At 42.3% G+C, this 26,550-nt stretch overlaps 1 protein-coding gene across 1 annotated transcript in view; it reads left to right on the top strand.

Moving 5' to 3' along the window:
- LOC147722465 (collagen alpha-1(XXI) chain-like) overlaps window positions 1–26,550 on the top strand; it is a 675,708-nt gene that overhangs the window by 508,212 nt on the left and 140,946 nt on the right. Inside the window, exons 15-16 of the mRNA XM_086967313.1 lie at window positions 5,955–6,008; window positions 16,441–16,494. Coding sequence (XP_086823439.1) covers window positions 5,955–6,008; window positions 16,441–16,494 — 108 coding nt within the window. The remainder of the gene's footprint in view (window positions 1–5,954; window positions 6,009–16,440; window positions 16,495–26,550) is intronic.

Here is a 26,550-nt window from a genome sequence, read left to right on the forward strand (position 1 = left end):
ATTTGGAAATTCATTAGATCCTAAAATGAAACTGTTAAAAGAAAAAGATCCTATGCATTTTGTAATACATGCATTGTCTGCTTCCCTCAGCATGTAAAACCAAGCTTTAGACAACTGTGAATGGCTTTCTGTAGGAACGATAACATTTAGCAGAAACCAATTATATTATCAGCGAGGAAAGAAGCATCTTCGTTATTTCACAAAACGAAAGGCAACATTCCTTTATATGTTTACTGTAGGCTAAGTTGAGGTCAGCATTTCAATTGTGCACATCCTTGCACTTTTTATTCAAACCATTATTTTAGCCAGCTGTCTATGCATTTTGAAAATTTACATTTAACAAGACTGGGACGTTTTCTCTAATACAAATTGCACATTATTTCTGCACACCTTTAATAAAAGCACATTCTATAGTTAAGACAAAATCTAAATCAGTTAAGGTCAAACTATCAAATACATTTGTGCATTGTTAACATTCCCTGGAGAACATTATTTTTTAATGAAAAAGTCTAGTTAAGGACTGTCATTGAAAATGAATAAATTTGTCTGCGTGTCAATTTCAAAAGCGCACTTTTCATCTTGAAGCCTAAGGCAGATTAGCATTAGTATTGATTAATTTTTATAGGCAAATGTTTTGCGTTATCTGAAGTTTCCCAAGAGGATTCAGGAGAAATATGAACAAAGTCGGCCAAAACTTCACAGTCTGCCGTTCACAACTGGAAGCCCTACTTATCAAGATCAAATTAAAACTTGTGTTAGGAAATCTCAAAGGTTTTGAGATCTAATGTGTTGATTGGTCATGGATTTGAACAATGGATCATATTTTCAGGAGTTTTATTTGAGATCACCTTTTGATTCCACTTTAGAACATCAGAGGAACAGGAAAGCTGATCACAGCAAATTTGAACTGATGATGTTGAGATCATAATAACTGCCCTGAAGAAGCAGTCTAAAGTACTACGAAACACATCTTGCTGTTGTGAACACGACTGAACTTTTGCTTGGAAACTCTCTCTAGTTTTATTTAAAATGGGGTGTTGCAATCCATGTGATTTAGCAATGAGCAGTTCTGCAACTGGTAAAACCACTTGCAAGTCCACTAACCATCGCTACCTGCACAGAGAATGTGAAAATAACAGGAGTAAGTCTCCTGACACCTACTAGGTTGAAGAATTTGATTGTCAGCAATGTTTCATTCATGAATTAACTTGAGGTAGATACAAATCTCCCCAAAACCCGTAGGTTGACTGGTGACCCCTCTGAGCACCAGCTGTAAAATTGTATTTATCAAAATCACTTTAGAAAAAGTACAGGCTTTCTCATATCTGGCATCATTCTTGTTAACTTATCCATACCAAGAATGCTGAGAATGTTCAGAGCTTATCCTAATTTACAGGCATGGATGCAATGCATTTCTTGTGTAGACAGGCCGAGGCCAGGCAGTGTTACTGGACGACATGCTTAGTGTGTGCATGGGAACTTCAGCTGCACAGACAGAACTTGCTGTTTCGCATTTACGGTCACCCGGTGGGGTGTTCTGTGAGTTATATGGGGCACACCGGCCGGAAAGGGTGGGAGCAGAGCAGTGAGTACAACGTTGAATGAAGGAAGTCGCACCTGGGCTTCTCCTTTCCATTCCTAATTCAAGGCAGGACTTTGATAAGATGATGATAAGCCTTATAATTTGACTTGGGTGGTTTATCCAGGAAGACCTAGCTGAGGTTCCCAATCCAAGATGGATGAAAGGTTTGTCTCGTGATGTGAGTCCTAATTTAAATAATGTATGAAGAGGCATAAAAAGTGACTGATGCATCACAACCAATTTGTTCCTATATTGATTGTGTTCATTGCCCAGTTGCTACTATATTTGTCTCTGATTTGGTATCCATAGTAGAGAGAGACTCTACTTCATTTCTTCCCAAATCTCCCTGTTTGGATCTTCCTCCTCCCTGAAGTTAGTGGGATCTTGAAAGGCTTTCTATGTAGTTTTACCTAGATCATCATCTACAATCAAGAGCTACAAGATTGTTAAATTAGGTTTTAACCCTCTGTAGGTTTTTCCTCCTGTTTGACACCTTGCACATGTACTATTAGGTGCACGGTGGCATAGTGGCAACAAGTAGGAGGCTCTGTCAAGCAGTCAATAAGAGAAGGCGAATCAACAGACACTCTCAAAGTCCAGTCCTTGTCAACTTATTACAAAAAGTCCAGTCCTTGTCAACTTACTACATTTTAGGAGGCTTGGATTTATTCAATCACAAGGGGCTGTTTTTAACTTTGTAGTCAGGCTGGGCAGTAAATCATTGGAAAATAGACTGGCTATTTATAGAGCTAAGTATAACTCCTAAGATTCTTATAGTGCTGGAGTTTGGGGTTTTACCAATATCACTAATCTACAGGTCAAGGGAAACATTTCTATGTGAGGAATGGAGGCGAGTATTGAGCTTATCTTTCTTCTTTATTTGTCTCCAGCAGCGATGTGGATCCAATATATAACAACTACATTTCCAATGAGTCAAACAGAACATCAGTCCAACCAATCATCAACAACCAAGTTAATCAAAGTCCCTTCTCTGTTTTCATGCCTCCTCTTTCTTCACTACTCCAGCAGCAACAAATACGTTTTTTTCCTAGTCTTCACATTGGGCAATGGGTTTCTCTTTATATATGGAATTTTATTGTACTTCGTTTATGGTACATCTCGTTATACTTGTATTAGTGGGGGCGCTGGCTCATTTTCAATGCTCCTTTCATAACGTGACTTAAAATATTGAATGTTTGGCAGAGTAGTGCACAGATTTGGAGTCTGATCACCAGAGGGTGCCGGGCTTATTAGTTTAGCTTGCAGCATGTGAACATCCATTCTGTGTGCGTGAGGTGCTTGGGTGTCAATTTATTGCGCTTTAACAGATTTTGAGGTTACGGAGACCCTAGCTGCCCGTGGTAGTGATGATTTAAGGACAGTGACCTGGGGAGCTGCCTACTGAATATTTAAAGGCATGGTGTCTGTGAGTTGCCCCCGATAAACATTCAAGATTAAAAAGAACTGCTGGTCATCCAGCAGCCGCGGTAAGTAGGGGAGTACCTGCTGGGGCGGTGACGTGGGGAGGGGGAGGGGCAGGGTGGGGTTAGTAATGTATGGATAATGGATGTTTGCAGGTAAGTAAACATATAAATAAATCAAACGAATTTCGTTACGTGCACTGCATTGCATTTGGGGATGCAGTGCACACAACAAAATTCGTTTGATTTACTTATATGTTCACTTACCTGCAAACATCCATTTTCCATACATTACTAACCCCTACCCTGCCCCTCCCCCTCCCCACGTCACCGCCCCGGCAGGTCCTCCCCTACCGACCGCAGCTGTCATCCAGCCTCTTAAGTTAGATCCTTCATAATGCAAAGCTCTCAGGAGCAGGAGATGGAAGACAAGGGTTTCTCCTAGGGAGATATGTTTACTGAGGCAGTAAATGCTCGAGCTTATAAAGCTGTAGCCAGTGTTATGCCCCTTTAGAGAGAAATTTAACAATATTAGAGAAAAATTGTAAATAGCAATTTTTCTATTGTGAAGAATTAGCTGGTCCATCTGCAAAAACCCCTTCACCAGAGCAATCAGGAAGGTAACTAGTAAAAAAAACCTGGTGTCAAGAGAAAACATGAACAGGGAGTTGATTTGGATACATTTATGAAATTAAAACAGTCACTCTTGTCACAGGAAAAATCAGGTGGAGATCTTTCATTGGCAAATCCTGTTAAAGGTGGCTTAATCAAAATCCTTCCTTTCCCAGATACCCTGGGCGCTTTTGGGGTTGATGATTCTCCAGGAGACTCTGATGGGGACACAAGATATGACAGACCATGGAGTCTTATCTCCGTGTATCCCTTCGAGTCTGGGGTTCCTACTAATGATGATCAAGCCCTCATTTCTGATATGCTGGTTCCTGATGATATTCTTCTTCCCTGCTCTCCCGATTGGACTCCAGGGGAAACAGTTGCCACTTAAGTAGCTGGTCAGCTTTGTATGCCATTAGACAAAGAAGTGCATAATTGACTCAGGGCTGAGTGTCCCCATCCATCATTGAATGGTAACATGGCATAAACACCAAAGATTGGTGCACATATGGCTATCTTTGTGGGGCCCAAAGAAAGGTATAGACCACTCATGGCGGTCATGCCAGGATAAGTTACGGGACACTTCTGGTCCACTGACTAAGATTCTTGATATGGGGGAAGGGCGAAACAGATACGCACTTTTATTTCCTCAGAGTTTCTGTCTGGTTGAGCTCAAAGGCAATTGTTTTCCTGGATGATTCAAATTGTGCTTTGTCCACAGATTGACGTTGTTCACTTCTTAGTAAGGTGTACACAAAGTTAGGTGATCTATTGTCTTCCGAGGCTGGACCGGTGGCCCAAGAGCTGGGGAGATTTGTGGCCCCATTTACTTCCCTTGTTAAAGCCTGGGCATCATTGAACGGATTTTTAACCTGAAGGTTTTTACAGGGGTCGGCCATGGAAGGGGGCACACTCACAGGCATTTTTTCCACTAACCTCTCTCCAGAGACTGAAGCGTGACTAGAGGACAATGGCAAGACTCAACAATATTTGGATGTTTTTTCACTTTGAAAGTTACTCAAAGATTTAGAGGCGGCAGAGGGCATTTCTGCAGAGGTGCAGTTGGCTCCTCTAGTGAAGTTTACTGTTCGCTCTTCTTCCCATGTAAGAGTAGGGGACACACTGGCATATTTTGTACACAATTGGTGGTTTCTAATGTCAGACGCATGGATTCTACAGACTGTTCAAGGTTTTCACATAGAATTCCTAGGATCTCCCTGGCAGCCCATTGTCCTTGACCTCTCAAGTTTTCTCACCAGGAAGCTTCCCTGGTTCAGGTGAAAGTAGCAGCCCTTCTGGCAAAGAGCACAATTATTCCCACTTCTGCTCATCGCAACAGTTTTTTGAGCTTTTTTTTGTCTGGATGAGAAAGGGGATGGTGGAAAGCAGCCAGTTATAAATTTATGGAAATTCAACCAATGGTTGAAAATCCCCACATTTCAAATTCAAGGGTATTCACCTTTTCAGAGATTTTTTAAGACATGGTTAATGGATGAACCAGTTGAACATGAAGGATGCAAAAACAGTTCCCATCTATCCCCGGCATCGACGGTTTCTTCAATTTTCACGGGTTCTCCAAACCTACGAGTTCACATCCCTTCCATTTGGACTATCCTTTGCAGCTTGGTTTTTGACCAAGGTTCTCAGACAGCCAAGAGTTTCTTCAGTCACAAGGTTTCAAACTCATAGTTTATCTGGAAGATATTTTCTTAATGGATCAATACCCCGAAAAATGGGTGAAACAATAGCAGCAAGCAATTTTTCTGTTGAAAGGCTTAGGTTTCACCATAAACAAGCAAAATCTATTCTGGTCCCTTCACAAAACATTACCTTCTTAGGTTTCATGATAGAATCTGTCCAAGCAACATGGTTATCCTAAATGGAGGATTTGTCATGAGGAGGTCCATTTCCTGTGTGATGTGGTTAAAATAAGGACTAATGTAGCTATCTCGATATGTCAGTTTTTTTAAAGGTGTGCTTTATGTTGATAAATTTGATTTTACCTAACATCTTTTCTGGGGTTCTTATGGGTGTATATTTTGTAACTGAAATAAACTGTATTGAACATGAAGTCCAGGAATATTGGGAATACACATGGGGTATACGATCAAGTATCTCCTTGCCTACATTTCGGGTACCTTGTAGTGGGACCTAATATTCCTAATACTTTAAAGAAGAATCTGAACACTGAATCTGTGCAGTATTAAGAAATACTGTTAAATATGACTGTACTTCAGGTGTGCCTGGCTTGTGTACACAGATGTTTGTGCATGCCTATTTCATGGTTGGAACACATGCAAAGCTTTCATCTATTTTGCTATCTCTTGGGACAATTGCAGGGAAGCAAAGGAGACAGAGGCACCCAAGGGTTTCATGGACATCAAGGACTACCAGTAAGTTCATTGGAGTATTTTGAAAGGGTTCTAAGCTTCCAAGGTCAGACAATAATTTGGTGGAAGGTCACAATGGCCTGAATTTCTCAAATCACATGGCCACTGTTGTTTCTCTGTAACCATCAGCTATACAATATTTACAAAACTATCTTCTTGTACATTTTTGCTGCTACTATCCTCCTCACCTTTTTTCACAGCTAAGCTATAATTCCTCTTTCTTTACTGAACTTCCACCTTGAGCACTACCTATAACCTCGTTATTCATCTCTTTTAGTGCCACCCACAGTCACTGGATGATGTCATGAGAGATGTCATTTGAGATGTCATGAGTGATGTCACTGACCATGTGATGAGCGATGTAATATGTGAGGTCATAAGCAGTGCATTGCGGGGGCGCAAGTTATAGTTAGCTTAGCTAACTAGAACTGCAGAATTTGTCTGGTTTTATACAAATGAAACCTGAGCCTAACTATAACATCTCTGTAACCTTTGTTTTTTTCAGTGAATTTCAAAGTTTTTTTTAAATTCCATTTCCAAACTATAACGTCCTGGTAATCGTTGATTGTTGTGTGTGAATTTCCAAGGTTTTTAAAATGCTAATTCCAAACTATAGCGTCCCTGTAACCTTTGGTTTTTTCAATGAATTTATATGGCTATTTAACTGGTTGTCGTGTTTGCAGAGTGGTGGAGAAAGAAGGCTTGGCCTCTGACCAGCTATCAGAAATCCCACTGTGTAGGACCTACAGGAGGGACCAGGAAGGCCCCTTGGATCCCAAGGTCCCTCAAGAGTAAAGAGGATTTCATCCCTCAACCAGTGGTGCACCACCAGCTGAGTTAGCAGAAAAAGGGCGCAGGCCTATGAAGACTTTTTAGCAATCCTGCTGTGTGGGACTTCTTGGAGATAATATTAGGGGTAGTTGGCTCCAAAGGATGTCATTGGGGGACATCTATCCCTCCTGTTACCTCCAGTAAGTCACATACAGCAAGATTTCTGTGACCTGGTAAGAGACAACGCATACTTTCTCCACCACTCTGCAGATGCGCCTCTTGGCGCACTACTAGTAGGGGGATGAAGTTTGGGGTGGCGCTAGTAGCCCGGCCCCCCCCCGCCCTCACCTGCTCATAAAACATACTCTGGGCATCGCGCGCATCAGACAGACAGCCGACATTCCTGAGGCAGAAAGCCGGGAAGTTTGTGGCAAACTTTTTTTAAATTGTTATTTTGCTTTTGGTTGCTTTATTTTAATTGTGTCCTACCTGCTGACATTTTTGCAGTGTGTTCCACCTCCTCACTTCACTTGACACCGCGCAGCCGATTAGGTGCTGCAGCGGAGGTCTAGTGAAGTTTAGCCGCCATCTTGGGGGTAGTTTGGGGTGGCGGTCTAGTAGCCCGGCCCCCCACCCTCACCTGCTCATAAAACGCGCTCTTGGCATCGCACGCATCAGACAGACAGCAGACCTTCCTGAGGCGGAAAGCCGGGAAGTTTGTGGCGAACTTTTTTAAAATTGTTATTTTGCTTTTGGTTGCTCCATTTTAATTGTGTCCTACCTGCTGGCATTTTTGCAGTGTGTTCCACCTCCTCACTTCACTTGACACTGTGCAGCCGATTAGGTGCTGCAGCGGAGGTCTAGTGAAGTTTAGCCGCCATCTTGGGGGTAGTTTGGGATGGCGGTCTAGTAGCCCAGCCCCCCCGCCCTCACCTGCTCATAAAACGCGCTCTGGGCATCGTGCGCATCAGACAGACGGCAGACCTTCCTGAGGCGGAAAGCCGGGAAGTTTATGGCAAACTTTTTTTAATTGGTATTTGGCTTTTGGTTGCTCTATTTTAATTGTGTCCTACCTGCTGGCATTTTTGCAGTGTGTTCCACCTCCTCACTCCACTTGACAGCGCGCAGCCGATTAGGTGCTGCAGGAGAGGTCTAGTGAAGTTTAGCCGCCATCTTGGGGGTAGTTTGGGGTGGCGGTCTAGTAGCCCAGCCCCCCCACCCTGCCCTCACGTGATAAAAATGGCCAGCAGATGAGCGCAGCGGGCGCGCCGGCGGCGCCCCAAAGGCAAGCCCGTCTGCGCCCGTCCGTGACCAAGACGCGACCGGGGCCGGTCCCCCTGCCCATCTGGAAATCAGTGATACGATGATTTATAATCGGATGGAGATTCTTGCCCTTAGACCCACTTGGCGTCCTCATTGGTTACTGCATTCATGGGATACCTGTTGCTCAGATCACATATGTAAATGTTGCGGCTTCTCTCTATCACTTTATAAAACACGAGATAGACTCACCCACAGGGCCTGCTCTGCTCCTACCCTGGGCCTTAATGCAACAATAACTCTTAGAGCTGCACTAGTCAATTGCAGATCATTGGTAAACATGCTTTTGACATCTGGCAGACTCTTTCGGATAACGACTGGGATCTTCTCTTCCTGACTGAAACATGGCTGAGTGAAACGACTAACCCAGCCTTGACTCTGGCTATCCCTGAAGGCTACCGCATTATCTGTGCCAACCGATATAACGGAAAGCAAGGGGGTGAGGTGGTACTCATCTACAAATCTAAATGGACTGTTACCTCCCCCCTATATGATCAAATTGATTGCATTGAGGGTCTTCCTTTTTGCATCAAGCTATCTGCATCCATTTCCTGCTCGGGTCTCTTGATATACCGCCCCCCCTATTTTAACACCTCACACCTCCCTGCTCTAGCAGATTATATTATTCAAGCTAGTACACGTTACGCAAATTTCACTGCTTTGGGGGACTTCAACTTACACGTAGATGATGTTTCCTGCCCTCACAGCTTGAGTTTTACTGCCATTCTGGCGGCATGTAATCTTATTCAAATGGTGGAGTCACCCACCCACAGAGCGGGCCATATGCTAGATCTAATTTGCTCTAATTTGGCGGACATTTGGGTGGAGAATACCTCACCTGTGATATGGTCAGATCACGATCTTATCCCTTTTTCAATCGGCATGACTCACTCTGTTAGACCCCCTTGATCCCGAAGGAAGTAGGTAGAAACTGGAGCAAAATTACCATTGAATTCCTTCAAGAGCATTTAAAAGATTCCCTACAGATTTGGATTCTCGTATCTCCAATCTGGATGCTTGGATGGGCCAGGCTATTGATTCTCTGGCCCCCCTATGACCTATTAAAACCTTTAGGTCTGCACCGGCAGCCCCCTGGTATACGGATGAACTTCGACGGAAAAAAGCCTCTTGTAAAATCATAGAACGGGCTTGGAGACAAGATTATGCTCCTGAACGTAAGATTGAGTATAGGGCAGCTCTCAAAGAATACCACAAATTAATTATTAAACATAAAAGAGGTTACCTAGCTAGTAGAATCGATAAAGCCAGGAATGGCCCAAGAGAGACTTTCAACATTGTCAGATCTTTTATTGATCCTCAGGCATTGAACCGGCATCAATCTGCCTCTCTTTCCTTCTGTAATCAACTTTCGGAGTTTTTTGAGGAGAAAATTGCGCTTATTTATGCTTCCTTTCCCATTATGGAGGATCTGGATTTTGAGGGGGAATTGATTACTCACAACATTACCACCCCTATCCTTACGGAATTTGCAGATATTTGAGAGGAGGTGTCTCTTGCTGAATTATTTAAAGGCAAATCCGGATCTCCTAGTGACCCTTGGCCAGCGAAACAATATAAGGCACTTGCTACTCTTCTTACTCCCCATCTTAACGCCGTCTGGAACAAATCCCTAAGATCAGGTGGGTTTCCAGATGCCTGGAAACATTCCTTCCTAGTCCCTATTTTGAAAAAGCCCAATGCGGACCCGGATACCCCGAGCAACTATAGGCCAATTTCCCTCTTGCCCGCTCCTGCTAAGATCTTGGAAAAGCTGGCTCATTTTCAACTGGCCAGCTTTATTGAGTCCCATGGGCTTTTGCATAACTCTCAGCACGGCTTTCGTTCAGGCCACAGCACGGAGTAAGCCTTGATAGAAATGGCGGACTCTGTGTGGTGGACGCTGGATCGAGGGTCGAGGGAGGTGTTAGTGCTGCTGGATCTTTCAGCAGCATTTGACACCGTCTCTCACAAGATTCTGCTGGGAAGATTGAGTTCCATTGGTATTCAGGGAACTGTGCTGAAGTGGATTGCCTCATTTTTATCGAATCATACCCAGCAGGTGCACACCCCTCCTTATACCTCCTCAGCCAGGCCACTTAAATGGGGAGTCCCTCAGGGCTCGTCGTTAAGCCCGCTCCTCTTTAATGTGTATTTCACCCCTCTGGCGGAAATGATTGCACAGGCTGACGTTAAAACTACCTCATATGCTGATGATATTCAGCTCCTCTTTTCTTTTGATGAGCCTACGTCCACGGCTTTTGATCTCCTGAAGTCATGCCTCAGGAACATAGCAAAATGGATGGATCTAAATTCTCTCAGATTGAATGCAGGAAAGACGGAAGTTCTGTTTTTTAATCAACCGTCCCCATTAGACTCTAATCTTTGGTGGCCGGAAGATCTGAGCCAGGCTCCTGCACCCAAAGATTTGGTTAGGAATCTGGGGGTTCGATGGGACAATCACCTATCTTTCGGATCCTAGGTTCAAACAGTTGCTGCCACCTGCTTTTCAAAGATCAGAACCATGAAAAAGCTCATCAACTACCTGCCCAGTGAAAGCCGTAAAACCATAGTCAATGCTCTTATAACTTCCCATCTCGACTATGCCAACGCCTTATACCTGGGCATAACAGCAGGTTTATGTCACAAGATTCAGACTGTGCAAAATGCTGCGGCTCATATGGTGGAGGGCATTCCACCTAGGCAACACATCACCCCTTACCTCCATAAAGGGCAAAGGTCCTGCTCATCTTAAGTCTAGCCTTCGACCCTACTGCAATTTCAGAACTTTGCGTTCTAATTCTCAACTTTTGCATGTGATTCCCAGATTTAAGAGATCCCGAATGGGAGGTAAAACTTTTGAAGTCTGTGCTTCACAGCGCTGGAATAAGCTTCCGTTATCCCTCCGTTCGAGTAGATCGGAACTTGACTAATATCTCAAAATCTTCCTTTTCGGTTTATAAGCTCCCTTATGTGCCCATCTACTGTCTGCTCTATTAGCGCCTGGACACCCCGTTGGGGTAGCTGCGCGCTTTACAAAATACACAAATAAATAAAGTCCCCTTGGCTATTGAGGATCCTTGGGGGCCAACTACTCCTCTTCTTACTTTCAGCAACGACCACACAGTGGGTTTGCTGAGAGGTTTCCTGTGGCTACGCCCCCTTTATCCACCATTTGCAAACAGGCTTCCATGCACACTACTAGTTGGGGTATTAAGTCCCCTTGGCTCTTGAGGGTCCTTGGGGTGCAACTAGCCCTCCTGTTACCACCAGTAAGATCCACACAGCTGGATTGCTGAGAGATCGTCAGAGGCCCCATTTCTCCAACACTCTGCAAATGCTCATTTTGGTGCACTGATGCTTGGGGGAAGAAGTCCACTTCAGTGAAGACCACTTCAGTTCTGAGGCCCTCGGGACAGAAGGGAACCTCATCCCTCCAACAGCAGTGCACCAAGAGGTGGGTTTTGAGAGTGTTGGAGAAAGGGGGTGTTCCCTCCGACCAACTCTCAGCAATCCCACTGTGTGGGGCTTATTGGAGGGAATGGAGGTCTTGTTGGCCCCTAAGGATCCTCAGCAGCCAAGGCGTCTTCATCCCTCAAACAGGAGCACACCAGGAGATGCGTTTGCAGAGTACCGGAGAAAAGAGGCGGGGCCTCCCACAAGTTCTGGCTTTTTAAATCTTTTTTTTAGGAAGAGGGGCCATGTGGCCCCCTTTTCCCAGCACCATTTTTAGCCTCCCTCCCGTGGCCAATTTCAGCCCCAGGTACCCCAGGGCCAGTCCTTTATTTTTTTATTATTTTTTTTATAAAGGGATAAGTGCTGCATGGCACCCCCCCAGGCCAACTTTGTTCCCTGGACCTCATTACCTTGGGCATGGCCACTTCATTGCGGACCACGTGGAGGAACCTGCGGGAACCAGCATTGCTTTTTACACACAGGGAGCTGCATACATGCAGATCCCTGTATGTAAAAAGTAAAGTGCCTCTGCTTGGAACAAGCGAAAGCAAAATGCTCTCGCTTGCTCAAGGGGTATAAATAGAATGACTTGAATCATGGCTTGCTCAAAGTCTATGATTATTTTTTGTGAGTAGTAGTTATTTGTTTGTTGTTTTATATAATTTTGGAGTTCATCGTAGGAAATGCTTTGTTTGGTAGTAAAGCACATACGAAAGGGATATTGTTGTTTTGATATTCACCATGTATGGTGCATATATGAGTGAATGGTTTGGGACACATTTTGAAGGTCACATCCATCATCCAGGTTTGGCATTGGTTAAGTTTTATTAAGTTGTTTGCTATAGATAAAAGTAAGATTTGTTTTTCAATATTCACCTAAAAGGAAGGGTTTCTCATTGTGGGCCTCATTACAATGTCAGTCAGACAAGTGTCCGACTGCCATCATATCGAGATGGAGACCATCCGACATGTAGTTGGCATCACCTTCCACCTCAATTAGAACTAACCACAGTGAAGGTTGTTAGAAACATACCTTTTTCAAATGTGGCTAGAGCTGCAGCCCAGAAAAGGGCCATGGCATAAGCCACAATTAAAAAAGGCATGTTTTTAAACATCCATGCACCATGTGCTAGGCAATCAAGCTGTGCCTGGCACACCATGCATGTATGTTTGGGACAGCACCACATGTGCCCCCCAGGCCCCATAGCGGAGGCCCACAGGTGACCTGCTAGGGGCTCCCAAAGTCCTATTCCATCTGACTTTACATAGCAGTCAGACCACCAAGTAAATGCAGAGGGAAAATTGACATTGTAATCCCTACAGAGTTGCCTCCTCAGGCACCATCCCCATTGTAGATATTACACTCCAACATACACTACGATGGGCTCCTTGAGCCTGTCGGAGACGCCGGTCAGTCCCTACGCCCACTGCGCTCCAACCGACTTTATCATTATGGAGCTGTCAGATCGCAGCTTCAGATGTTGGATGGACCAACACTGCATGTTCCTTGTGTGCTGTGCTGAGCATCAACCTGGGGTGAGGGGACTAGATGGTTTTCCTGCACTTTTAAACCAATCAATATTTTATTTTGTCCAAATTCTACCCTGGCGAGAAGCAGGTATATAAAACCGAAGGCAGCAAAGATATACACACCTTGAAAACATTTTACTTTCTCTGTATGCATGCATTATATAGGGGGTGTGTGTGTGAGTGTTTGTGTATGTAGGGGTGTGTGTCTGTGTGTGTGGAAGCCTGTAGATAGTTTCAGCCAGTAGGACGAGACAGTGGCCACAGCGATATACCTGACACAGTACCCAAGGGTCTAACATGTAAACTAATTAATAAAAAACTCCTCTACAAGACTGGCGCTGTCTCACCCAGAACAACCCTTCCCAAGACTTAACAGTAATCTACGTGGTTAAGAAGACAGCTCAACATATCACAGTTGTGTGTTAGTCGCCTGCAGCCAGAATTCCCAATTTTCTGCAATGGTATTGTACCTGAAAATATATGAGGAGTGGGTTTGAGTTTTGTCCACATGTTGAATCGGAATAGGCAAAAGGTGAACTCATGGCAGTATGCAAGACTACCGCTGGGCTACTGCCAATTAAAGAAACCCTGGCAGTGATGTTCTGTTATAAATTTTTGTAAGCGCTCGATTACCCGTGAGGATGTCTTGGTGCTGGTTATTGGAAGACACTATTATATTAAGTTGAGAAGCCTAGAGAGGAACATTAAAAAGCCAAATCTTAAGGGATTTTCTGAACTCCATGAGACTGGGGGAAGCTTTTATGAAAAAGGGATATGTATTCCAAGCGATGGTGGCAGTACGCACAAAACTGCGTCCACCCCAAGTAACTCGACTGAAGCTGGGAACAGTGACTGTTTTAGTGGTGGAGGATAGTAAAGACCTAGTGGGCTGGTACCAGGGAAAACAGTTTTTAAGAAATAAGGGACCTTGATTGTTCAGGGCCTCAAAGACAAGGCACAAAGCTTTGAAAGTTACTCTTTGCCTAATCAGCAGCCAGGGGATTTTCCTTAAGTGTAAGGCCACTGAGTGATACTTTGGTTTAGAAGGAGCTGAGCGGTCGTGCTTTGCAGCATTTGCAACCTGTTCAGCACATGCTTATGGCCAGTTAAATACAGGCCATTGCAGTAGTCCAGTTGTGAGAGAGCATGGGATGTAACCAGTGTCTTCTGAAGATGGGGAGGAATGAAAGGAAGGTTCTTCTTCATGAGCTTTAAAGTGTAGAAAATATGAGTCGTGACTGCACTCACTTGATCTACGGGGGAAAGTTTGTTGTTAATTATGATGCCAAGATTGTGAACTTTGTCGGCAGGGAGAAGGGAGCCCATATCCTGAGGTCACCAGGTGGGCGTCCAGAAGGATTGGCAGGTGCCAAAAAGGAGAACCTCTGTGTTGGCTGAGTTCAATTGGAGGCAGTTATCTATAATCCAATGTGTAACAGCCTGCATGCACTTGTTAAAGTTGAGTCCAGTTTCTCTCAAGTCATTGGCTAGGGACACAGCGATTTGAATATCCTCGGAGTAGGACGCGGGTCTGAAGATATACGACTTGATCAATTGAGCAAGAGGGGTAACATGAATGTTACAAAGTGTAGGGCTAACTGATGAGCCCTGTAGATTCCCATATAGGATGGAAAACGATTGAGATACAAATGTTTCCAGTCTTACCAAGTGTTTGCGGCCCTGCATACACAAACTGAGAGGTTTCCAGACCCTGTCAGTGACCCCAATTTCCTAAAGACGGTCCAGTAGTCTGTCGTGATGTCCAATATTGAATGCCGCCGACAGGGCCAGCAGTATCAAGGTGGCCTTGCTACCATGATCTAGGGATATCCTTATTTCTTTGGTTGCTTTAATTAAAGCTGTCTCTGTGCTATGCCCGGAGCAAAAGCCAAAATTAGTTTTATCCAAAAGATTGTTGTCCAGGATAAATTTCATTAGCTGACTATAACTTCCTGTCTCAATAAGCTTTGCCGGCAGGGGGAGAAATGAAATGGGGCTGTAGTTGTTAGGCTCTGTGCGATCAAAAGATGGCTTTTTTTTAGCAAAGGAAGAATCTAAGCTTTCTTCCAGATAGATGGAAAAATTGTTGAATAGAGCATGTGATGGGAAATTCTGGTCAAAATAGAAGCTAATGTCTCAGCGATAGTAGTTGCTATCTAGGTGGGCAGGGGGCTTCTGGTGATCCCAATCTTGCTGATGTAATCAATTGTGTAATGGTTTCAATGGAAGGAGGAGAAAGGGATTCAAGCTTAGGTTCATTGGAAGCTTTTAGGCCATTGTTAGAGATACAAGGCAGGGAGAACGTATCGTAAATGTTAGATACTGTATGCAGAATAAAGTTGGCTAATGAGTTGCAAAACGATTGGGTAGCAATTAGGGAGAATCTAGTAGGTTTTGCTGTGAGCTTCGTCACTGTAGGAAAAACTTCACTGGAGGAATTAGAAGCTGCTTAATTTTTTGTTGAAAAGTATGCATTTTTTGCCTTATAGGTTTTTAGGCAAAATGTATACTTAGTTCTTTCCTCTGAGTTGTAGTGTTGGCACCACTCCTTTTCTTGCCTTCTGCAAGTTTGCTTGTACGTTCTCAGCTCTTTGGAGAACCAGGGGCTGTGACCTTATTTCTTTTAAGTTTAATCAACTTGATAGGGGCTAGCGTGTGTGCTGCAGAGTCGACACATATACGGATGATGGGAGCCCATGTACATCACGACCAGTGGACAGGAGGACTGAGTCTCATTTGCATGGGGGCATGCACCATACAGATCTCTCTACATGGCTTACACCACCAACAAAAAATTAAACACTGGATTATGTTGCTAGCATGGGAGACAGTAGCGCATCAGAGGTAGACCAGCATTCCTATAACCTGTAGTTTGTTGGAGTGAGCAGGTGGTACAAGTAAGTTCCTATGAGACCTTCAGGTACATGAAGGACCAAGGTTGACCCACATAACTTCTTGAGAAAGGGCCAAGGAGGTTCCATCTCAACAGAGGAGAGAGCTGAGCGCCCCCTCACAGAGACTGTTGCATCCAATGTCAGGTGAACTGGCTGGCAGAGATGGCCAGACAAGTGTAAAATAGGCCACATCAGTCCTTTTACTTTTAGTCTCTATTTCTGTTTTTTTTGTTTTTATCCACCTTATTATTATGGCTATATGAAGGGCATCGTGTTTTTGAGCTTAAAATGAGAAACAAAGAAATTCCCTCTTACATTGTACTTCATAAACTGTGACTACTTTTGAACCTTGAGTAATAGTTTCTCCTGGCAACTGAAACTACTACAGCAGATTGTGAAGTACAGTGTGTGCAAAGGATGCCTCTAAATAACCACTGATCTCTAACCGTGACCTTTTCTTTCCACAGGGTGAACCAGGCTCTCCCGGAAGAAATGGAGCTCCAGGGTTAAACGGTTTAAAGGTCAGCTTTATGTATTTTTAGATAATGGCGATTCAAATCTACTTTAGTCTAAGTTTGAGTTTTGCACCATATGCTTCAGACTTCACAACCCAATAAGGTTGTGTGCAATGAAAGATTGGTGAAACAAATTGTTTCAGAATTTTATGCTCAATATTTATGACTGGGGAGTTCCACACACATACACACACAACTACACACACACACACACATGCACATGCACACCCAAATACACACACACACACAGTACATGGGATTAACTGAATGTGAGGCAATTGTGATTTTCCACAGTTAATTGTTTTTCTTTATAGCAAAACAAATATATATATTTTCAAAAACAAACAGGGGAAAAATGAACAGTAGTAAGGTACATGGGTTGCATATTGAGAAGCCCTGGCCTGATGCAAAAAGCCCTGGGTGTAGAATTGTGAATGGATGGACTATTACATATGACAAAGCCTAGGAAACATGTAACAATTACGAGTAGACTAACATATGGTATGCACACCAACCCATGTAAATAACTGTTTGAGAAAAAAAGGATTAATAAGGAAAAGATCAAGGAAAAAGAAAAGCGAATAGGTGTAGAATCAGGTGATATGTGTAGGAGGGCTGAACCTAAAAGGCTTTAGAGTATGTAGGTGTAGATGAGGATCGGGGAGTATATTCTCATTAAGCCAGAAATCAAGCCTCGAGCTTTATTTCAGTAGCCAGTGAAAACATTTGTTGCTATGTCTGATATTTGAGCACCAAGGGAGAGTACTAACTTGAGAGGGTAAGTGACCGGTGTTAGAGATTTTAGGGCGTGGTTCCCCCATTATGACTTCACAGTGGATAAGTGGGAACAAAATTATTATCAACAGAGTCCCGTGTTGCGCACTATCCATGGAGAGTTTTGCAGGGAGGTGTTATATGCACCTCTTAGGAAGGAGACTCAGTTTAGCCAAGAGCAAAAAGAGGTGGCAGCAGTGTTCTTCCAGTTAGCTAGAACTGTTTTACAGGCAGCAGTAAGAAGAATGTCAATAAAGATGCTATCTTTGCGGGATCTGATACCTGCGTCAAGAAAACCTTTGATTAAGGTGAGGAAATTCCGTTCTATGGACCCCGCAGATGGAGTGAATAATAAGTTAAAGTGACATTGTGATTCTCTAAAGGATAGTGTAGATTGCGGGGGCCCTAGATCCTTCAAGAAGTGAATGCCTCTAGATGCCCAGTGAGGCCAGCAGGGACGAGAGCCCTGGATTCTAATTTTAGGGTTGTTCTTTAGGGAGGTCGTATTTGAATTGGAGATCAGGGTTTCCAAAATTCAATCAATATTTAGAGGGCTCCTTTGGTTTTGTTTAAGATGCATTTACCAGAGGGCGGGGTTTGGGGTTGCATGTTAAGAGACAGATTGGGTGAAACTTGCCAAGAAGTTCCCTCTCAATCGATAACCATGTGTGAATCTAGTCCAAAGATTGAGCAAACCAAAAGGAGTACAAAACAGAAAGGTATGCAGTTCCTATTGTACACTGTCGGTTGATGTGTGGTTAGTGTGTAGTGGAGTACACACTAGGGGCAGAAGAAAGTTTCCTCCTTTCGGAAAGGGACCCTCACACACCCCCATCAGTGGGGTGTCTTGCTTCATCATCGGGTCGGCGCTGCAATACCCGATCAGCACCCTTAACGGGGCCTTTTGGCGGAGTTCTTTTTTCCTTATGCCATAAGGTGCAGGGAGTGTGAGGGCCCTAGTGAGTGTAGATGTAGTATGTAAGGGAGTGAGATTAAAACAGGAGGTAGTGGTCCACCCAGAACTATTTTAATGATTGTGGTCACTCTCCTGGTTTAAAAACGTGAATGTTGCGCACCCCTGTTATAAGGTCATGGGGATGTGCGCACAACATGTTTCTTGCTATTATTTCTATTTGAAGGCAATTCTTCAGGACCAATGCAAGATCTATCCACACTTTTTGGTAGTGGTACCCAATCAATTAATTTAATGACCATCCATACAGCACCCCAAAAAGTGGTGCCTGCAGATCTAGGACATCAACCTGTAGGAAATATGGAAGCAGAGAAATATATCAGAGCGTTGCATAAACCTACTATACTTGTCTTGTGCTCTAATTATACAATAAAAAGTGATAAAAGACATGCATCAATCAGGGGGTAGTGACTATGCACACAGTGATATAGAGCAGCACTGACGAAACACAGTCATAAGGAGCAGCAAGTGAGGACTAACTATGCTCCTTGCGTTCAGAGAACTCATCCTAATGGGGTCAGAATTATCTTTCGTCGGTGGCCGGCGAGTTCCAACACTGAATAGTGCTGTGTCTTTGGGGAGGTGGGAGATAAAAGGAAATTTATATCATGCTCAATGGAGTCCACGAAAATTAACATTAAAAGAGATGTGGCACATAAGAGGCTGAAATACCACAAGGTAAAGGGTCGATGCTCATGAGGCGCGTCACGCTATAAAAAACTTTATAAATAAATAAACACTATGTTATCCCAAGTCCACACTGGCAAGTGTAGCACCCTCAGTCAGGTCCCCCAGGCGTCACCAAATAGTTAACGCTGATGAGTCGACCGGGATGTCTTCACTCGCCACATGTGTCTGGGAATAGCCTCCATGTTTACAGCAGCACCGTGTCTACGTAATCAGAAATTTGTGAGTCCCAATGAGCCCACCTCAGGCTTGTGGGTGAGAGCCCCAAAGTCCTCAGAGCAACTATACCCCTCAATCAATGTTGGGTCATGTTTAGGCCCCAGGGTTTTGGTTAGGAACCAAAAGGAGCCCTGTCTGGCAAGGAAGGCGATTTGATCATTTTTAAAGTCCAACAAATTAAAGCCTCCGAGTTGAACCAGTAGGCACAGTTTTTTAAAAGAGATTTTGGGTCATTTATTTTGCCAAATACATTTATTTATTAGTCTATCGATCTTTTGTATGAAATCATCTGATAGAGCTAGAGGAACCATATTCGAGAGTTGGTTAATTGTGGGGGTAATCATCATTTTGATGGTCTCAATGCGGCCCCACCATGTGAGGAATTTAGGGTTCCAGCTCACTAATAGGACTTCAACCTTCCTCAGCGTCTGAGCCTCCTTATGGTTTAGAGATTCAAGGATATCTGAGTTGAACTCCAGTCCCCAGTATTTACCAAACTTTGGTTGCCAGGACAGACCTGTGGTGGCAAAAAGGGCACTGGACCAGAGGTTATTCAGAGCAAGGATTTCAGACTTGTGTTTGTTCAGTTTGTAGTTCGAGACATGGGCATATTCTTCCATGGTCTGGAACATGGCAGGGATGGATTGGGCGGCATTTTCGGACATAATAAGGATATCGTCAGCGTTTGCTGCGCCTTTCACTTTAGCACTTTTGAATGAGATACCATGTATTTTGGGGTTATTTCTGATGTTATAGAGTAGTGGGTTCTAGGCTTAAAATGAATGAATGGCAGTGAAAGGAGGCAACCTTGTCTTGTACCTCTTTCTAATTTAAGTGATGGTGAAAGTAGACCTCCAGATCTAATTTTGGTGAAGGGTTCCCCTAAGTTGAATTTCCAAATAGATTAACATAGAAAAGTCCAAGAGACCCTATCAAATGCTTTTTCAGCATCAAGAGTAATTACAATTGTTTCAGTGGAGGCTGTTTTGGCCTTTTCAATAACATGGCAAAGGAGACAGGTGTTATCATGGGATAGTCTGTGTTTCATGAAACCCACTTTTGAGTGCCCAAACAGCCGGGGGAGGAGAATTTCTAGCCTCTCTCAGAGTATCTTGGCATAAATCTTTCCAAAACATATTTTTATGTGTTGAGACCACATTTCCACCAGTAAAAACACAGGAGCAACTGTGCATACATTTCTAGGGCATGTCATTTGAGATGTCATTGGTGATATAATAAATGAAGTCATAGAACAATAGAACATCACATGAGTGAAGTAATATGTAAGGTCATAAGCACTGCATGGTGTTGGCACCAGTTATAGTTAGCAGAGTTAACAATAACACTACTTTAACCTTTGTTATTTCAGTGAATATATATATATATATATATATATATATATATATATATATATATATATATATATATATATATATATATATATATATATATATATATATATATATATATATATATATATATATATATATATATATATATCCATCCTGGAAACTCGAACCACTTCCTGATTTCCGCCACAGCAGACAGGCGAGGAAAGAGACACAGACCTCTGAGGTTTTCAAGTGGGCAAAGATGTTTATTTTACAAAGTGACCCAACACAACCCGTTTCAAGCCCGTAAGCCCTTGTTCACGTGTCAATAGTGAAAAAACACCATCTACTATTTAAAGTAAATAATACCACTCCCAGTTTCTGACATCACAAGTCACATGATCATGGGCATTAACAACAGACTGTAGTTGCTACACTGATCGTTTTGTAGTTCTAGACTACTGAGGCAGATTGGTATAATACAACACATTTGATTTATATACACATGTTTAAAAAAACATCTAAAAACATGTAAAGTGCTGAGTGTCATAGTATTCACAAAATAATAAATACAAATCATTTTAAAAGTTCTCGTTGGATAAATCCAAGACTGCCTACGTTGTAGCTGCACCAATACTGTGATATTACCGGATAAATCCGCTTATTGTCATTTCAACCAATATGGCCTATGAGTCCTGCGTACATAACAACATGTACCTATTTTTATCTTAATTTTGAACCAATTTTCTTTGTATTTCTTTTTTATGCAGTGTAAACACAAGTGGGAAAAGGTCTGTGCAAAGGTGCATATATAGATATAAAGTGCTAGTGTAGATAGTATTGATTTCTCGATCAATCAAATGCTAATATAAGGCCAAACCATCTGTTCACAACACATAGATGAATCTAATTTCTAAAATTCATACATAATTGATAACAGCCACCTTTATCCTAAAAACATTTGATACTGTATATAATGAAAACATCTTGAGAAATCAAAAAGAGAAAGAGGAAGTATGATAAAAAAATTATTTGTAAAATCAGAGAGTTAATATATCTACAAGGAGGACGCACTTCATTGAACTATTTACATACAATTCCACTTGTGATTAGGAACCACAATATTGCAGCTAAAGGATGTTATTACAGAAAGCTGCGCATATCCTCAGTGGTATTCAAACCATTTGGCCATTTACAATCAAGCTCGATAATATATTTAGTTTCAAGCTGACGGAGTTGGCGCTCCCTATTACCACCTCTTCTTTTCTTAGCCACAGCATCTATAACGAAATAAGACAAGCAATTGATATTATTTGCATGTACCTTCTTGAAATGTCTCGCAACAGGATATGTTGCGTCACTGTGGAGAATGGCCCTTATATGCTGCAAAATCCTGACGTGCACCTGTAGCTTCGTGCTACCCACGTATCTAAGCCCACAGGTGCACGTCAGGACATATACAGCATATTCGGTTTTGCAATTGTAGTTTCCCGATATCAAAGTAGGAGTGGAACTGAAAGGTGTGGAGTATGTTGACATGTTGCAACCAAATTTGCAAGCACGACATGACGTGCATTTTATGAAACCCTTCTTTGGTGTCAACCAAGTAGTGACTTTTTTGACCTCAGGTGATACTCGGTCCAGTACTGTGCCCATGGTGCTACTTCTTCTAAATGTAATAACAGGTTTAACTGCAATTCTGTCTCGAAGAATATTGTCTGTTAGCACCACTGGCCAATGCTTGTTGAATATAGTTCTAATCTGCCGTTCCTCCCTATTATAGGTGGTGATTAGTCTTGGTGTATTAATACTTGTGGAGATAACAGCAGTATTAGGGACCGATGAGGTATCTATATCAGGAGCGAATAGGCTCATTCTAGATTTAGTTTTGGCCTTATCAATTGCATCCTGTAAGATTTTGTGTGAATATCCCCTTACTTTAAGTCTGTCAACCAGCTCTTGTTGACATTTATTAAACTCATCCTCATTGCTGCAAATACGTTTTATTTTTAGGATTTCTCCATACGGAATGCTAGCAATGAGGTGTTTCGGATGAGAGCTGGTTGCGTGTAAGGTGATATTGCCAGAAGTCACTTTTCTGTGAAGGGTACTTATACATTTTTCATTGTTGACAAAGACCGTAACATCAAGGAATTCAATTTCCTGTTTGTGAATGTGGGAGGTGAATTTAAGATTATAGATGTTATTATTAATCTTATTTATAAAGCGAACAGCTTCTTCTTCACTCCCCCGCCAGAGTATGAACACATTGTCTATGTACCGAAGGTATGATCTTATGTGTGTCTGATATTCCACCTGAAAGGCGGTTTTGAGGACCTGCTCCTCCCACCAGCCCACATGTAAACATACGTAGCTGGGGGAGAAGCAGGCCCCCATCGCCACTCCTCTCACCTGCTTGTATATATCTTTGTCAAACAGGAAATAGTTATTATTAAGACACCATTTGATGAGTTCCAGCACAACTTTGTTATGTTCATACAGTGTGCTGGACCGTGATTCCAAAAATTGTTTAACCGAGGCCAATCCCTGCTCATGATCTATACTCGTATATAACGCTTCTATATCTAGAGTGATAAGAAGCAAATCCTCTGACCATGACAATTTGTCTAATTTTTGTAGGAAATCTCCAGTGTCTTTTACATAGCTTGGCAATGCCACTACCAAGCTCTGTAGAAAAAAATCTATATCCTGGACTACATGCTCTCCTAAGCTGTTTATGGCCGATATAATCGGTCTGCCTGGGATTGGGGAAACATTTTTGTGTATTTTTGGAATTAGGTAAAGAACCGGAAGTACCGGAAACTCATTAACCATGAACTTGTGTTCTTCCGTTGAGATAAGGCCTTGTCTTTTCCATGATGCTAACAATTTGTGCAATACATGTTTAGCTTTGTCATACTCTTTAGCATTGGATTTTCAATAACATTTTACATCATTTAGCTGTCGATGTGCTTCCGCTACATAATCCTTCCTAGGCCACAACACAAGGTTCCCACCCTTGTCAGACTTTTTGACAATCACCTCCTGATTGCTTTCCAGTTTTTTGACTAGATCATTGTATGCTTTTCTTTTAAAAAACAGATTTCTTTCTTTTCTGTTTTTATGAACAGTATGATTTAATTGTTTTAGGTCATTTACAATAAGATCATGAAACACATCAATACTGTCCTTTGGCATAAATGGAACAAAACTGGATTTGGGTTTAAAGGGGCTGATCCCAGCACCCTCTTGAGCATGGTTGATTTTTCGTAACCATTCTTGTGTGGCTAGGTTAGCATTTTGTTCAAGATCAGAAGGTATATCCAACTCATCAGCCAAATCATGTACCATAAGTAGGTTGGGAATGTCGGACGCTGCTAAATTGATCATAGTGTCGTCATCCTCTATGTCATTGCTGCCACCTGCATCTTTTAGGGCTTTGAGTGCGAAGAACTTTTTCAGTTTCATTTTTCTGATGTAGCAATATACATCAATGCGTGTTCTTGCGTAGTTGAAACTGTCACCTGGACAAAAGTTGAGACCTAAGGCCAACAGTTGTTCTTCAACCTTTGAAAGTGTGATTTTTGATAGATTTATCACACTATTGTCCCTTATTGCTGTTTCTTCTTTTGCCATTTCCCTTTTGTTGTTTTCTTTGTATTTTTCTTTGCCTCTTTTACGTTGGTCACGTCTTCTTTTTGTTCGCTTACATTTTTTGTTAATTTCTGCCGAGGCCTCAAGGTTTGCAGTCTCGCCTCAACTAAAAAATCCATCTCTTGTCCTACATTCAGAACGGTTTTTCTACTTACTATGGGTACCGATTCTGTGCTGGACGCACTAGTTAGCAGAATAGTGTCCAAACTGTCTGCATCTTCATTTTCATTGCCCTGAGCTTCATTGCTCATTTCCTTGCTGTTGGCTTTTTCATTGTATTGTTGACGCTTTATTGGATCAAATTTACGAGAAAAAGTGAAAATGTGACAATTTTCATAGTCCTCGAAATCAAGATTAAATGTAGTTGCTTTTCTCACTTTGATTTTCTCTTCATGTTTTTTTAAACGTTCTTGCATTGTTTCCTTCATTTTGACAATTTGATCTGTGTCTTCCACAGCGTTGATTTTTTCTAAAATGGCATCTATTTCTTTTAGAATTTCTTCCCGATCAATGTGAGCATACTTGATCAAGATTTTGACCAGGTTCATGGAAGCTGCGAGATTACTTTCCCCCCATTCATGCAGCATATTGGGGTTCGGTCTGTCGAAGCTGGGTGCCAGGAGGATACGCAGCCCCCTCGGCACCCTTCCTACTTCAGCACATTTAGATAACGACCGGTGTTCCCACCACTTAGTGATCTCCAGCTTGCGTTTCCTTTCGAGTTTTTTATATAAAATAGCAATATTGGCGTCCTTGTTGTTTCCTGTGCTAGCGGCCGGAACACTGTCTTTCGGAATTTTAATCCGCTTACAGAATAGTTCCTCAGCTGCGAGCTCTCTTTCTCTCATTTCTTCCATAGACATTATCGGGTCACTGCCAATTAATATATCCAATGCGGGCCGACAAGCTAAATCGCTGTATTCCTGCGCTGCCCAGCCACGAAAACCGTTTCTCCCCTCCTACGTTACTGCCGACTTCTAAGACTCACCGGATCTCGTTGCTTTCTGCAGATCAGCCGAACCACGCGTACTTGCGCTGCAGATACCGGTTGTTCGTCTTAACAGTTCTTCACGGGGTAGGGGGCAGCTGACGAAAATCCACCACGGATCCCTGTACTGCTCCGGTTAAGCTCAGTCGCCAGCTTTCGGGGAGGAGGTCTGGAAGCGAAGGTAACTGCCCTTCGTAATTAATTCCTGGAAACTCGAACCACTTCCTGATTTCCGCCACAGCAGAAAGGCGAGGAAAGAGACACAGACCTCGGAGGTTTTTAAGTGGGCAAAGATGTTTATTTTACAAAGTGACCCAACACAACGCGTTTCAAGCCCGTAAGCCCTTGTTCACGTGTCAATAGTGAAAAAACATTAAAGTAAATAATACCACTCCCAGTTTCTGACATCTCAGGTCACATGATCATGGGCATTAACAACAGACTGTAGTTGCTACACTGATCGTTTTGTGGTTCTAGACTACTGAGGCAGATTGGTATAATACGACACATTCGATTTATATACACATGTTTAAAAAAACATCTAAAAACATGTAAAGTGCTGAGTGTCATAGTATTCATAAAATAATAAATACAAATCATTTTAAAAGTTCTCGTTGGATAACTCCAAGACTGCCTACGTTGTAGCTGCACCAATACTGTGATATATATATATATATATATATATATATATATATATATATATATATATATATATATATATATATATATATATATATATATATACACACATAGAGAGAGAGAAATAGATGGATAGATATTTCAATATACTCCTAACCTTTTGACACTAACCACCCCTAAATCCTAAAATTACCCTTACCTCCCTTTACCATTACCCGCCACTAAAATGATCCTATCTCCCTTGTCTATAACATAATAGTTATGGTATTTAAATAATGCATGCCTGCGTAGTAAAGGAATGTGGCTAAAGGTACAAATATTTACCTGCGTGGTAAATCACTGTGGTAACGGCGTTGCGTGGTAAGGATTTCATTGTAAACACTGTTTCCCTCCACAAAACCACCTCTATCCATAAACTTACAAAAACATCATTTCCATTATCCAGTCTGAATATAGTTATTCGTAGATGCACATTTTGCAGCTATAATTCCACCAAGCCTGTTTCTGTGAAATAAGACTGGTAATTTACCTTTAAAAACTTCTTATATAACACACATGAAATCAATTCAGTGCAGAAAATGCCCTGAGTCATAATTATTTAAATACATTTCAGGAAATATGTGTTATGTACCTCTGTGATAGCTTAATTTATTTTTTCACATTGCTATAGCATAGTGATTCTGTGTTTTGCCTACCAGATATTCCTACATTATCGGAAGAAACTCTTCTTATTTTATGAAAGAGGACCATGACAGCCATGTTAGTGGCAGTAGTATATACATAAATCGGTAATCTAC

Source organism: Lissotriton vulgaris, chromosome 4_1 (genome assembly GCF_964263255.1).
Source record: "Lissotriton vulgaris chromosome 4_1, aLisVul1.2, whole genome shotgun sequence".
Taxonomy (NCBI): domain Eukaryota; kingdom Metazoa; phylum Chordata; class Amphibia; order Caudata; family Salamandridae; genus Lissotriton; species Lissotriton vulgaris.